Source organism: Ruditapes philippinarum, unplaced genomic scaffold, assembly GCF_026571515.1.
Source record: "Ruditapes philippinarum isolate M1 unplaced genomic scaffold, ASM2657151v2 ctg4318_1_1_1_1, whole genome shotgun sequence".
In the NCBI taxonomy this organism is placed as follows: domain Eukaryota; kingdom Metazoa; phylum Mollusca; class Bivalvia; order Venerida; family Veneridae; genus Ruditapes; species Ruditapes philippinarum.
In genome coordinates this window covers 107,560-122,935 of record NW_026853119.1, presented here as the reverse complement: position 1 = coordinate 122,935, position 15,376 = coordinate 107,560, and the positions used below count along the sequence as shown (strand labels likewise).

The following is a 15,376-nucleotide window of genomic DNA, read 5'->3' as shown; positions in this document are numbered from 1 at the left end:
TCTAGACAAATAACTATCTATTTCACAAAGTTCATCAACCGCAAACTTTTCATGGGGTTTATTTTCTAAATCACATATAAATCCTCTTTCTTTCTTACACTTTGTTATTTACAAATCCATACATGAAATAACGTCAATGACGTCAACAAGAAAAATAACGCAAAAAGTGATGATGATGTTTTCCGTCAAATTTGTTCAAACTGCATAAGGTTGTATGTCTTACTCTCTGTTAGCAATATATACTTAGCAAGTAATGTTAAATTTATTTCATTATATTTCATTGAGAATATTACTACTTATAATGATAATAATAATAATGATTATGAAGATAACAATAAAAAGAATAATGATAATAAGATTCTTTTTTTGTTCCAATTTCCCTTTTAATATTGGGGGAGGGGTTGTTTGGTATTATGTAGCACCAACAAACCTGAGGAGACCATGATCAAACGGCCCAGGTCTTCGCAAAACTCAGAAAAATAATTGAAATCTGATTACAAGAAATAAAAAATTGTATTTGTTATTTAATTAGGTTTTCTATGTAGGCCCACACATAATATAAAATGGAACTGAAGATTGACCTGTAATTGTACTTAGCATTTTTCTAATTTAAGAAATCTTAACAAACAATCAGTAACAGATTATTCCATCACTATATAAATAGATATCTAGAGGAGCTGATACGGAAAGAAAAAAATTATTGGCAAAGTGATTTTTCATCTCGCAGCTTAGGCAATTCTTGCTTAGTGGGAAAATCAATGTCATTTCTGCCAATGATATCGGGGAATGTTACGATCAGCTTGACATCATTTATTGGTGATAACTATACACTTGTATTCATTTGTGAGAAAAAAAAGTTCATGAGATATATATATGTATCGTAAAACGAATTTATGACCAACTTTCAGAATCACCCGTGAAATGTTCCGCTTCGTAAAGTGACTTAAGTTAGTAAAGTGACTAAAAGTACAAACTGATAATTCATTTACCTATATGGAATTCAGAGGGGATACTCGCGTTGCTAATTCATGAATAAGAAATGATACACAAGTCAGATTCTTTAATATTCAAACAATTTTGGACAGCAATGATTATTTTATACTAATATTTTATTCATTCTTGCTGAAAGATTCTTTGTTTCATTTCAGTGAATATAGCACTATGGCTCTACAGGGATTCCAGTCAGCAGTCTGGAATATATTTTTGGTACCATCTGATATACTGGTCGGGACCATTACTTTGTGTGCAACATTTCAGATCATTCCCCCAATCTGTTTTACAAGAATAATCATTTAAATTGTCCAAAATAACCAAACAATGAAAAGTATTTAACACTTTTAACTCAAATCACACAAAAAAATCCATTATCTACTTAATTGTAAAAAATCATATTTATTTATCATCTTTTGCATATTTTATGAGCCCTAATTGATCTTTGAGAGATTTTCTTTTTTTCTTAAGGCTTTTGGACCTCAGTTTTTGTTTTGTTTTGTTTTTTAAGACTTTTGGACCTCAGTTTTTTGTTTTGTTTTTGCCTTAGTTTTTTTTGTTTTTTTTTAAGGCTTTTGGGCCTTAGTTTCTACTCTTACCATGCAAAATATATTAAAAGGAATTGACCATCTTTCAATCTGGACAAAACCATTCATCATTCAAAATATGGACTGACCAAACACTTAACATTATCACAGATGTACCTGCTACTCTGAGTGTGCAAAGGTCAATTCTGTAGCCATCAAACGATTTATAGGAACTTCAATTTACTAAATTATATTTTTCTGCATTAATTTCCCCCCAGGTCTTTATGTGGATTTCAACACATTCATATCTCTGTGGTTTCCTTGCATTTGTTTCATGCACAAATTGATTAATTTGATCACAATGTTTACTCTTCTGGAATCATTATTTATATAACAGTGATCACATGTGATTCATACACCATTTTTCCCATACAAAGTATTTGATTTCATGGAATATCAAAAAGATTTATTGAAGAATTATGTGGAATTTCCTTTCCTGTAAACAGCATAGGAAATTTATATCAAAACGCATGCATTAAGTGATTAATACAGTATCAAGTGCAAGTTATAGGAACACAGATGCACTTGAGTACAAATTTACAAATTTCCATACACATGATGAATGGTTTTATCCAAATTGAAACATATGGATGAGTCCATTTAAAATATTTAGGGTGGTCAGGATTAATATAAATTACTTTAGAAGCGCAGATTGTGCACATGTAAAACCACAGCATGTTATAGTAAGAAAACTTTAGGGCTACAAATTTGTAACAGATTAAAAAGGTAAAATATCAATTTAAATGTTTTCCCTCTGGAAATCTTACTTACCAATCGCCCACGTCCCCTGATTCTTGAGTAAAAACAGAACCAGTTCTGAGAGACATACAAGTTTCCTTGTAATAGGATATCTCCGATATACGCGCACGAGAAGTCTGTAAAATACAAAATGTCATCTTTGTTATTTAAAAATTTTGAGACACAAACTGTCAATTAATTAAAATATATGGAGTAAAAATATGACAGATAATGTTGCATTATGATATATAAAAAAAAAATTGTGGCAACTTGTAGCAATAAATCACATCATAACTGGCGTTCTAATTTTTTTTTAGTGTCAAGTGGGAAACCTATGATATACAATGCTCCAAATAATATACCATGTATTTGTCATTATGGCATCAAATATGCCATTATGATATCAAATAATGGCATCAAGTTACTGTCAGATCCTAATTCCCTGAGTAAACATGAGTCTGCAAATATTTAGCTACTATATCTTCAAAGTGAACGTTGGAATTCATAAAAGCAAAACTTGCAAAATTGTTTATTATTATCATATAAACCACATTTAATCATTTAAAAAAAAAAATATTTGTCCAGTAAACCAACAGTCAATTACCACAACCTATATAACAGACTGTAATAGTTATTCTTTGGGGGGGCTGGGGCAAGTTGGGGAGGGAGAGATCTGGGTTAAACAAAAAAATAAAGGGCCGCGTACAAAAACCAAAACTTTGGGCAATGGATCCAACGGGCCCCCGCACCCAAAGCCTGTTCGTTCATTTTTTTATTTGTTTAGGATTTAAAGGAACACTTCCCCTTATCAACTGCGGGGATGCGGGGCGGGCTGGCCCATGCTGTCGAAAACCCCTTTTATGTTTTTTTTTTTTCGTGGCGGGGCTCTTTGGGTCTTTTAGTAAATAAAAATAAATTTTCTACTAAAAAAGAATAGAAGCTCACCACTATAAATTTCTTTTTTTTTAAAAAGAAAGCTTTGTTATGATGCTTTTCAATCAAAAAAAAAATCAATGCTTGAAAATTTAAAAAATTAACCCCTTAAAAAGAAAGTTTTAATTTACAAAATAATTCTAAAAAAATGAAATTTTTGTTAAATTACAATTAACTAATTTAAAAATGAAACCCTTTAATTTAAAAATTAATTTTACTTACAAACCCAAGTAAATTTACAAATAAATCTGACTTACAATCAACTGGATACTCATTTTCCGGCACAGTTTTGAACAGCTTATGAAACTTCTGTGTCCTTGATTTACTCAATACTGGAGTTGAGTCCTGAAAAAATATAAAAGAGTTTACTTTTTAGTAATTTGACATCTTCACAAATATTTGAATAAGCCTGTGAGAATGTACAAGAGGGGTTGGTACTTGTAATGACATTTATTGTTGTGAAACAAAAAGTCTTTTAACAAAAGCCTTCATCAAATTGGATTTACAATAAATCCTACAGTTTGGACTTTAAAAACCCTTTTTGTGTACAATTTTCAAATGATTGTAACAACTGTTACAAATTCCAATATGTTTTGGGTTTTTTTTTTTTGGGAATGAAAATTATGCCAAACCCAAATGCCGTATTTAAATTTTAGCAGGTCTCTCTGTCCGTAAAAAGTATCCCCAAACACTCTCATGGATTTGGGTTTTTTAAAGTTTTCGGGCCCGTTTTTTAAAATTGTGAATCAACCAGACAATACAGAAAACATGCAATAAATATAAAATGCCATATGATTCATAACATGAAACAAAATTATTGTTACCACATAAATAATTTACAGACTACTAATGCACTAATATTGATATACATTTGTAGATACATATCAATTGCATGGACGACCTTTTCAGTAAACAAAAACAAAATTCACAGGAGACTGGCTGTTCAATATTGTAAACACATATCAACTATAACAATCTGTTTATGGACTGGTGAATTATGGGCTGTCCATTCTCAATTGCAGGACTGTCAATATAGAAATACTACAATTTGAGCAGTTGATTATGTACACATGTAAAACTAAATACAATGTCTGACTAGGTGAGCTTAATAATTATGGCGGTAAAGGTCTTCCATAATTGAAGCAAGATCTTGGTGGGATTGCAAAGATTAAATGAACTAAGTCTATGACAATTTATTTCACAGGCATTTTGTTTATTTAAGTTCAATAAAGAATTTCCTGCTTGCTTAGTTCCATATAGATTTAAAATCAAAGAGTTGCAGTAAAAACTAAACAAATGAAGTAACGTATATACAAGTTTATAATACATATCATTTCAGAATCAGCTTCCTGCTTCTTATAATAAGGAAACATTCTTGTAAATCAAGTTAGGCTTGAACTTAACTACTGATATCAAGTTTTGTAAGGAAACATTGTTGCCTGGCTCAAGTGAAGTACATGTATACACTTTTCGTATAAAAATAAATGAGTTATGCTCAAGATCATCCCTGGCATTATTTATATCTTAATTGTACAGCAATTAATGGTCATGTAATTTTGTTTGATGTGTTGGGTTTCTGAGTGTTCTGTTGGTACATAAAAACACCATAACTTGACTTTCGAGCGTCACTGATGAATGGTAAGACCTCAGGTGCCTGTTCTTGCATTATCCTTGCTGCAAACTGGAATCATGTGAAGAGTGCACAGAGCTACCGGGATAGCTTTCTCACATGAAAGAATCCAAAGTCCCTGACTCAGGATTCAAAACAACAGCAGTGAGGGGCAAAGAGATTTGAAGTCAGAGACCTTAACCACTCAGCAACAGCCTCAATCTGGCCCCTGTACTATATGTATGTAATGATCATAAACTGAATAATAATTAGCAATTTCTCACCTAACATTTTACCTTCTTCTATGTACATATTTAGTAAATCAGTACAAATAACAGGAAGGAAAAATAATGCTAAATTGCATACTAGTACCCAGGTCAAATTTTAGTACAAAGCATCATTATTCTAATATTACAGAGTGAGAGTGTATCATTCTTACATTAAATTTTGTACATCAAAATCACATGAAAAATGCATGTAACTCTCTTCCTTATATATACATTGCCATCACTTTCAATCCTGCCTCAAACTTCTCCAGTCTATTCCACCAAAACTAAAGGTCAGAGAGAACTAAATGTTAAAGTTTCCTTCCCACACTGATGTCAATTTAGCACCTTCAGTAGCAAGAAATTTCGTCTGCACTTAAGGTCGAAAAGCTCAGCTTGTCAAGTTTAGCTGTCTACAACTTGTACATAATGCCTCCCAAGATGGTATTTTCCACTAACGGAGATGTACATTACTTAACGATAAAAGCACATTGTCCGTGAAAATATTCTAGATTACTTTATTATAAGTCTCATTTTAGAAACAGTGATATTTGAAAGACTGTACATGTATTACTTTCGAGACTGACTATATTACTTAACAAATTTCAGATGTGACAGAAATAAAAACTTTGAAAGACCTAAAAAGTGATTTTCCACTGCTGATTGGAGCGAATTTTATTAATTGTCCACAGTGATTTGTCATGATGTCTGTCCAGTGAACATCCCTTGCAATTTTCTGCTTGCCGTAAAAAAGTGTCCACAGTGACAAAGCAATAAATGCACAAGTTACATGTGATATACTATATTTAATGTGACTAAAACAAGAAATATCGAATGACACATATGCCCCCCTTTCTAGCCCTTGACTCACATTATTGGTTATTTTGTTATAGAAACTTGCCATAAAGGGGTACATGGAAGTGTTCAGTTATGAAAAAAAAAAAAATAATGAAGACTTTGTGATAGTTTTCAAGATAATGAGCGGAAACCATTCTGACATTTAAGGCCCCTGTGACCTTGACCTTTGAACTAGTGACCAAAAATCAATAGGGGTCATCTAATAGTTATGACCAATCAATATTAGAAATATGAAGACTTTGTGATAAATAGCTTTCAAGATAATGAGCGGAAACCATACTACCATTCAAGGACCCTGTGACCTTGACCTTTGACCTAGTGACCCCAAAATCAATAGGGGTCACTTACTAGTTATGACCAATCAATATGTGAAATATGAAGACTTTGTGATAAATAGTAACCAAGATAATGAGCAGAAACCATTCTGACATTTAAGGCACCTGTGACCTTGACCTTTTACCTAGTGACCCAAATCAATAGGAGTCATCTACAAGTTATGACTAATCACTATGTGGAATATGAAAACTTTGTGATGAATACTTTTTAAAATAATCAGCAAAAACTATACTGACATATAAGGCCTCTGTGACCTTGACCTTTGACCCCAATATCAATAGGGGTCATCTACTTGTTATGACCAATCACTATGTGAAGTATTAAGACTTTGTGATACATAGTTTTCAAGATAATCAGCGAAACCATTCTAACATTTAAGGCCCCTGTGACCTTGACCTTTAACCTAGTGACCCCAAAATCAAAAGGGATCATCTACTTGTTATGACCAATCACTATGTAAAATATGAAGACTTTGTGATGCATAGTTTTGAAGATAATCAGTGGAAACCATTCTGACATATAATGCCCCTTTGACCTAGTGATCCCAAAATCAATAGGGGTCATCTACTCATTATGACCAATCACTATGTGAAATATGAAGACTTTGTGATAAATAGTTTTTTTCAGATAATCAGCGGAAACCATATGGTGTACCGACGAACAGACAGACAGACCGACATTGGCAAAACAATATACCCCCACTTCTTCCAAGGGTGGCATAATAAGTTAAAACCTATTCAAAATTGTAGAAGTTGCACATAACGGAAAATCGACCATTATCCCCATGCACTCTCCCGGTCTTTCACTAATATTATAATGGTATAAACAAGATTTGTTTTCTTTATAGAAAATGTGTTAAAATCTTATTTTAACAGGGATTCTTAGATGTGAATGGAGTATTATACACTTTTCAATTTTGAGTCAATTCATCAGCCACAGAAGTAATTTGTGCTGTACTTGTTTTTATGGCTTTTACATTCATTTAACACATCAGTGCCAAAACACCATTTTTGGGGAAGGGACCTCAGCCTTTTTCTTGGGGAAAATATGCGTGATTTTGGCAAATACTTTGGAAAAGGGTCTTTAAATTTTAACCACAAACTTTTAACAAGTTCTTCAAAATAGAAAAGCAAAAAGCACTGGGAAATACAAATAAGGCAGTCAAAATCCTTAATTCAACACATCATTTAAATTTTGTTCTAAATTCTATGGGAAATTTCAAAAGACTGGGGAATTTTAAGGACCAAACTGGGGAAAAAAAGCAGTTAGTTTGGTTGGGGAAGTAGCCTATATTCGGCCCCTACAAAGAAGGGTTTTTTGGCCCTGCACATTAAAATATGTATAAAATATACCATAAATTGATCTATAATGGAACTTTTATTTTTATCATGAAAGGGATGTATGCAATGGGTTTAAAAAAAATATTGAACCAAATCACTTAAATATAGCTTTCAATGAATCGACTAGCAAAAGGTATAATGAAATTTATCCTAAAGAAAATGCTGCGAGCCAATTAAATTTACATGTGTATTTTACAAATCGAAGAATGGGACAGATGAAATGCTTGAAAAACAAATAGCCAGAAATAGTAGAAATGACCTTTGACCTTACAGTAAGCAGAAAACCCCGATAATCAATACTGCGTTGGTGCATGTTATTCAATTAAAGTTGATTATTTTCTCAATAAAAGTTAATTAGCTGAAACAGAAGTAATTTGTTAAAAGGCAGTTGGAGAGCTAGTCTGAAATTGTATGTGTTTTAAAAATAGCCACCATATCTCGGTAGTTTATTTGTCAGGTTATTAATCATTTCATGTTTCCGAAAATAGCTTAGAAAAAGTTCTAACATTTAATTCATATTATTGAAGGTGCCCAAAAATTCTGTTTTGTATTTCTTGATATGTATAGTGCACTTATCTAACAGCAAGTTGTGACACTGGCCCAAACCCTCTTCGTGCCTTTGTAACCACTGCCCACTCCCCATCCCCTGGCCCTGAGCACTTCTAATATAACCCTCAGTATACTTGACAACAAGTAACAACTCTCAACACCAACAAAACAAACTCAGTGACATAATAAGATATAAACCTAAAACCCCCACCCACACTCACCCCCTCCCATACAAAAAAAAAAAAAAAAATAATAATAAAAAAGAAATGCTGCCACAATTCGCAATCTTTAAGCATTTTGGAAATTTTCAATTTTTTTTCTCCCCTCATTTCTAAATGTCTATATCTCAGTTATCATAGGTAAATAAATTCATATCAGATGTTATCTTATTTATCAATTACATCATGTTTGATAAAGCGTAGACATATACCAGAGATGCTGGTTTTTTTTTCTTATATAGCCTCTCCTTTTATTAAACATTTACACCTGACATTTAACTAATCATATATTCACAATATTTATAGTTTCTTATCAACTGAACATGTTAAATAGTTAATGGATATCTGTTTTATTGAAATTAGAAATCTAGAGTGCTGAAAAGTTTGAAAAAAAAAAGAAGTTATGATTTGAAGTTCTTGCGTTTTATTAAGCCAAGAGCCTTTTATTGGTCAAAATAATATCTACTATAAACTGTACATTTTTCTACACTCTGCATAATTTTTAAAAAAACTTTTTGTTGAGGCTTTTTTCCCTTAAAATTTTATTCTATACTCCAAAGTTAATGTACCTATGACCTCAAAAGCTTTATTACCTCTCCTATGACCTAGAAATGCATCTTAAAGGGATTTTTTATCCCATTTTTTGACCTACAAATTTATCTGTGGAGAAATTGTGTCTTTTCGTACCAGAATGTGAGATTGCCACTGCTCTAAAGGTGAACAATTTTGAATTATGTCCTATTTGTCATGCAAACTCTGTAATTAAGTTAATATAATGTCATTTCTCATTCCATATTTCACTTTAGATAATTATGATCATTGACCCCCACCCCTGAACTGAATCTGTGACAATGACCTTTTTAACCTATCCCAACATAGTTTCCTTATATGAAAGAATTCACCATCCGATAACTGATTATATTTACCCTCTGTTGTGATTACCCTCAGTCACTGTGATGTTACCCTTAGTTGTGAAATTAGCAAATGATTTCCTTTAGTCAGCAATCTTTGAATTAAACAAAATTAAGATAATTCAATAATTTAACTGCAGTCTTTAAACAACCAAAATTTATTAAAAGTTGATAATTAAACAATCAGAGCTGGTGGGATTGATAAAATATATTCATTTATGTTCCTGACACATGTCAACGAGTCAGTTTGGTAAACAGCAGTTCATGAAGCAAAATAAACATGACTGCCAACGAACATCTCAGTCAGTGGCTACTAGCTTTAAAATTTGTCAACCTGCATCTTCTTTTAATCTCCTCGATATACATGTATTCTTATTTCTTAATATACAACAAAATCCACTGAAACAAAAATTCTTGGAGGACTTTTGACCAATTTTAACCCACCAATAAAGCAGCCAAAACTTAAATTTAAAACACTTTTAATACTTGTACTATTTTTTGCTGCATCATGTCATAAGCTTTTAACTTCATGTTCATGTTGATAAATAATTTTGTTAAATTTCTTGAAATTTAGTGACATTTTTAACATATTAAATTGTGTCCAAATATTTGTGCTTCTCGTTATCATCCAACATTTTCCTTTTTTGCTTGAAATGACAAACTGTAATTTTCTGACAAAAATTTCCATTGATTTATGACATACCAGGTATTCATTTCATCAGCATTCAAATTTGTAAAGTTCAGCGATTAACTGTGTAATAATAATATTTTGGTAATGTTACTGTGAACTAATTGTCAAAATATAGTTTTTACTATCTACTGAAAAGCATGTTATAAATGATAATTACAGATAACGTTAAATTTTTACTCTTTCTATATAACACAATGTTTTCTTCAGTCAGATAAATTTAATTACGAAGCTCTTAACGTATTTTCATTGTGCAAATTATTGTGATGTGAACAAAATTGCTTGTCTATTCACTATAATAGCAAACGCGAGCTTCTATGAGTAAATCTGATTACAAGATCAGACAATTTTCAGGATCGCATAAGAGGCAATTTTTAAGCTATTGTGATATGAAATGGGAATTCATGGTATTACCGTAACCCTATTGATTTTAATGAAGAGAGTACCCCCTGTGGAATAATATCTATGATATAAGACATTTATATGAACCTTGTCCCTGTGGAGTTTGGAATATATTATGTCTACATATTTATAATACAGACTATATGGTGAATGTTCATCACATTTCACATGCAGATATTAAAGTTTTAAATTCTATTAACTCATATGAAATATAGTAAAATTAACACACACCCCCATCCCTCCAAAAATAAAAAAATACATATATATTCACAGTGACACACATAGATGTATGTAGTTTTAAAGGTGCATGCCTCCATATTTATAACTTGAGAAAATTGTACTTAGATTTTGAGCAAAAAGATTCCAGTAATAATTTACATGTTATTTGCAAATAATGGCTAATTTTGCAGTATTTATTGCGTTATTAATGCAGTGATGGCTATTTTTGGATATTTTAACCTCATTTTTTTGGTAATTTACTGGGATATCATAAGCACTTTTGTAATGTGTAAATTAATATATTTGTTCACTTCACAATATTTTCTTCTAAATAAATCTTCAATATTTTCATGAAAATTAGCATGAACCTCAAATGGACGCATGCTGTTTTAAATTATTTTTTTCAGTGAAACGAGTTCTTGAAACTATTTAAATAACACTTTTTAAGTCTGCTTTCCTAGGAACTAACCATGAATTACTGGTGTTACCAGGAAACAATTAATAGTCAAGATCAATTTAAAGAGCTCATCTGAAGTGTATTTCTCTTTTTAAAGACAATTTTATAATTCTTGCAGAGTACATGAAGTGTACTTCTAAAACTACCTATCATTGTTCAGTGTATTTCAAGTGTAAATTATACATGTAGTATCCTTTTGCGCATTATATTGTGTTCTTTTTTCAATAGTATACAACATGTACACTGCATGCTGCGTATGCAAAGTGAACTCCCTAGCAAACAGCAAGAACATAATATATTTAGCACAGATGTTTGCTTTTGGTATTAGGGAGCTCAAACCCACAATCCCTTCAGGACCATTTGACACCTTATCCAATAATAAGGCCATCCCCCCACCCGGGTCACACACACACGTTATGATTTCTTGTTTTAAAATTATTTTACTCTTAGACTATCTCTTATTTATTAATATAATTTTAATCTTCTGTGGATAATATAACAATGTAATTTCCAATATTATAGAAATTATACACAATTTTAACAATAACAAAGCTCTAATTTTCTAGTCTAGGCATGATTATATTTCTTAATATGACTAATCAATACAGTTATTAAACATCATGTCTGCATATTCTTCAGTGTTAATATTAATATCAAAGATGAATTGATAATACTTTACATGATTAGTATATTCCCTTAATTTTATATTTTATCCCCTTGCATAATATTTAATTCTTTACTTAATAATAGTAAAATATTACTCGATGGCATTATGATGCTTTAATTTCTGCACTGACACTGCATAATTGAATTTATGTTGGGGTTTTTTTTGCTATTTTTTTTACTATGCTTCATAAAATGATATATATTAACAAAAGAAATTGAAAAATTAATTAAATAAAGATAAATTAATAAAAATCACATTTACCTTCACTGCCATTTCCAAACATCCACTATTATTACCATTTAATAAACACTCACTTCCCAAATAATATACGGTAATGATTAATGCCAAAAGTTAGTGTAATATATTTTTAATCAAATGTCACAACTTTAGAGGGTCTGTAAATATCACTGAGCTCTCCCTGTCTAGAAGTTATTTTTCACAAGTTTTCTACTGTATAAAATACACATGTGACATGGAAACAGAACAAGGGTTAGCGTTTGTAACACAACCCACTTTAATCCTATTACAAATCTCGAAACAATTATACAAAAACATTGCATTAAGAAACATGTAAAAAATGCGTATCTTGATGTAACTTGTTTAAACAGTCACATCACTGTTGATTATTGGCAGATTTAAATACAATAGGAGTTGCATTTATACACAGAGTTTAAAGTGCTCCCAGAACTTTGTCAACTGGTCATCAAATATTTATTGCTTTTGATATATTAATTGGTATGTAAAATTTCGAAAAAATGTGATTATACTATAAGTTATTGCTAAAGGCAAAGATACACCTAGTTTTTTTTTTCTCCAGAAAGTTTACAAGATACAACTTAAGATATACAATGCAAATTCATTTACAATATAAATAATATATATATATAATAAATTATCATATAAAAGTATAAAAAAATAATTCACACTTACTTTTTGTTGGGGATCAGAACCAAAACTACTTTTTTGGCCTAACAAAATTTATTAATTGAAATGTCACTAAAATGACATTTGATTAATACAAATACCTTAAACGTTATAAGTCATAAAAGTTATTGAAATATTGACATAAAACCTAAATATTTAGAATGGTAGTAATTATAGAAAATTCTCAAGGCTTAATTTAGTTTTTACAGAATATATTTTAGTTTGAGTGTGTAGGAACCTATAAAGAATATTCAAGTTTCTTCTATAAATACAGGATTTATTTTCATCGAGTGGTATGAAAAAAAATTTTTCATGGGTGGCAGTAGCCACAAGTGAAATATGATAATTTTCATACCACAAGATAAAGCAAATCCTGTCTTTATAGAAAAAAAAACTTGAATTTTCTATTTATATACAATATTTCTCTTTTTAAACCTTATGAAAAGGAAGAATTCATCTTTAATTTGTTTGGTAGCTGAATTTAGAAAGTTGTCCAGCAAGACACTAGTGAAAATTTGGAAACATGATTCACTGCAGTGAAAAATAAGTTTTTACAGTGAAAATGCATTTTATTTCATCAATATTTCTCAATATTATATATAAGTATATAATAAAGTGATGTGAATCATTATTCCTGTAATTAAGTGATCGGTGATGTTGATCATTATTCCTGTAAAGTTGGTTGATTCTAACTCAAGCACTCAAGGAACAAATAACAACATAATGAAACGGTTTTTACTAAGTCAAGGGAAATAATGAATAATAAAATTAAATTTAAGCTTTTATAGACACAATCTCAAATCTTTTCTTGAACCACCAACCAGTACTGAGCAATGAGCGTTAAGTTTTTTGCTCACAAAAACAACACTTTGTCCCTGATGGGGTTTAAATTAAAACCCGACACTTTAATTATGGATCTTATTTACACAATAATTTCTAAGAAGGTAAATTAATGAAAGTTGATGCACATTTTAATCCAAACCTTGCTGGAATCAAAAAACGATAAGTCTTTGTCATTAGTTAGTATAAAGCCAAGCCAGCCTGCACCACCGTGCAGTCCGACCATCCTGTATATTGCTGGCTGACTAACTGACTGATCTTGATATCTGATAATGGATGATCCCAAAAATGGAATTTAGACAAGCCCATTGAGATTTAAAAAAGGAGTTGGAAAACCACACTAAATAATACCCTGCAATTAAGGAACTTGAATGATCAAATGCTAAAATTTCGCCATTTCACCCGACGAAATGAACTTTAAGTTGCCAAGTCTTCAAATCTATTTATATGCGATCATGAATGAAAAATGTAAGGATCTATTTTATGATCATGATTTCTGCAAGCCTCTAGAGACTTACTGCTCTATCACTGTAGTGACTTAAATCCATTAACCATTTAATAAATTCTGCAGGTTAAGCATTATGTAAGAGATAATTTGATGACTCTAGATACAAGCTTAATCATAATTTAGAACAAATTAAGTGATAATTATAATTTTATAAATTCATCAAATAGCAATCCATTTATACAGGTTTGAACTTAACACCTCCTAGCTGTAAGGGACAGTCAAGTTTTCCTAAACACAGACAGTGCTTATAATTGATAGCCAGATAACCGTCACACTGACAGAATGTCACTTAAATTACTAAATTTAATACAGAAACTTGAAAATCTATTTCAAGCCCGAGGCTGAGTTTTAGCTAGAGATGTAAATCAGGTGCAGTTTTATTTATAGCGTTTTCAAACAGTCATAAAAAATGTTAAACATGTTAAAGTTCAAGTTTTCAGCTCTTCAATTTTAAATAAATGAATTACTTTTCATTAAAATTTTAAAATTTTCATAAAACTTTAAAAGCTACTGTCAATGGAATACATTCAAAATTCCCCCTTTCAATCAAAAAAAAAAATTCGCTGAAAAAATGTCAAGGGTAATATTTTTCCCTTTTCCTACTTTTACAAGTGGTTTCAAGACCTTCTTCATGAAATTCACTCTGGGATACAAAAATTTACTTCGTATTAACACAAATGCTCATCATTTTTCAACAAAATGATTTTAATATACAATCATCATACAAACTATAAAGAAACATGCAAACCTTTTCTAGCATATATCTTATAGTTGCACTGCAAAAATTCTTTGACAAATTCACATCACATTCTTTCATGACTTGACACTGTTTGTTATTGTTCGCAATAATTCCTCAAATAATCTTTTCTATTCCCTAAACTTCTAAAGTCCGTCATAAATTGTATTTTCTCACAAAACCATTTCTATTCCCGAAATTTCATATTAAAGACCATATAATTCCTACTATTAAAATGATTTCTGATTTTCAGATTCCAAATGCAACTTAATTTCCTGGATAGAAATAATTACAACCAATGAGTTATCACTGTTAGGAAAGTTTAATTTTCAAACTCAAATATTAAATTGCTTTTGAATGTTAAACAACCACTGAGCAGTTTTAATAGTGACGCATGGGTACATTAAAATCGAAAATTCAAGGAAATTTATGCGATCAGATTTAAAACGCAACGATTTCCCCTCAATATGATGATTCATTTAACAAGATCAAATGTGCATCCTATACATTTGTATTTACTTGATACAATGATTTTTGTTTATTATCACTGAAATTGTTACAATTTATTCAATAATGGCGAAATGGTTTAAAACCGAAACA

The 15,376-nt window shown here is 30.8% G+C and overlaps 1 protein-coding gene across 2 annotated transcripts in view; it reads right to left on the bottom strand.

The window, feature by feature from the left end:
• LOC132734445 (GRAM domain-containing protein 2B-like) overlaps window positions 1-15,376 on the bottom strand; it is a 56,896-nt gene that overhangs the window by 25,650 nt on the left and 15,870 nt on the right. For both annotated transcript variants that reach the window (XM_060721191.1, XM_060721197.1), the window contains exons 5-6: window positions 3,506-3,593; window positions 2,349-2,452 (exon numbers count right to left, since the gene is read on the bottom strand). In XM_060721191.1, coding sequence (XP_060577174.1) covers window positions 2,349-2,452; window positions 3,506-3,593 — 192 coding nt within the window. The remainder of the gene's footprint in view (window positions 1-2,348; window positions 2,453-3,505; window positions 3,594-15,376) is intronic.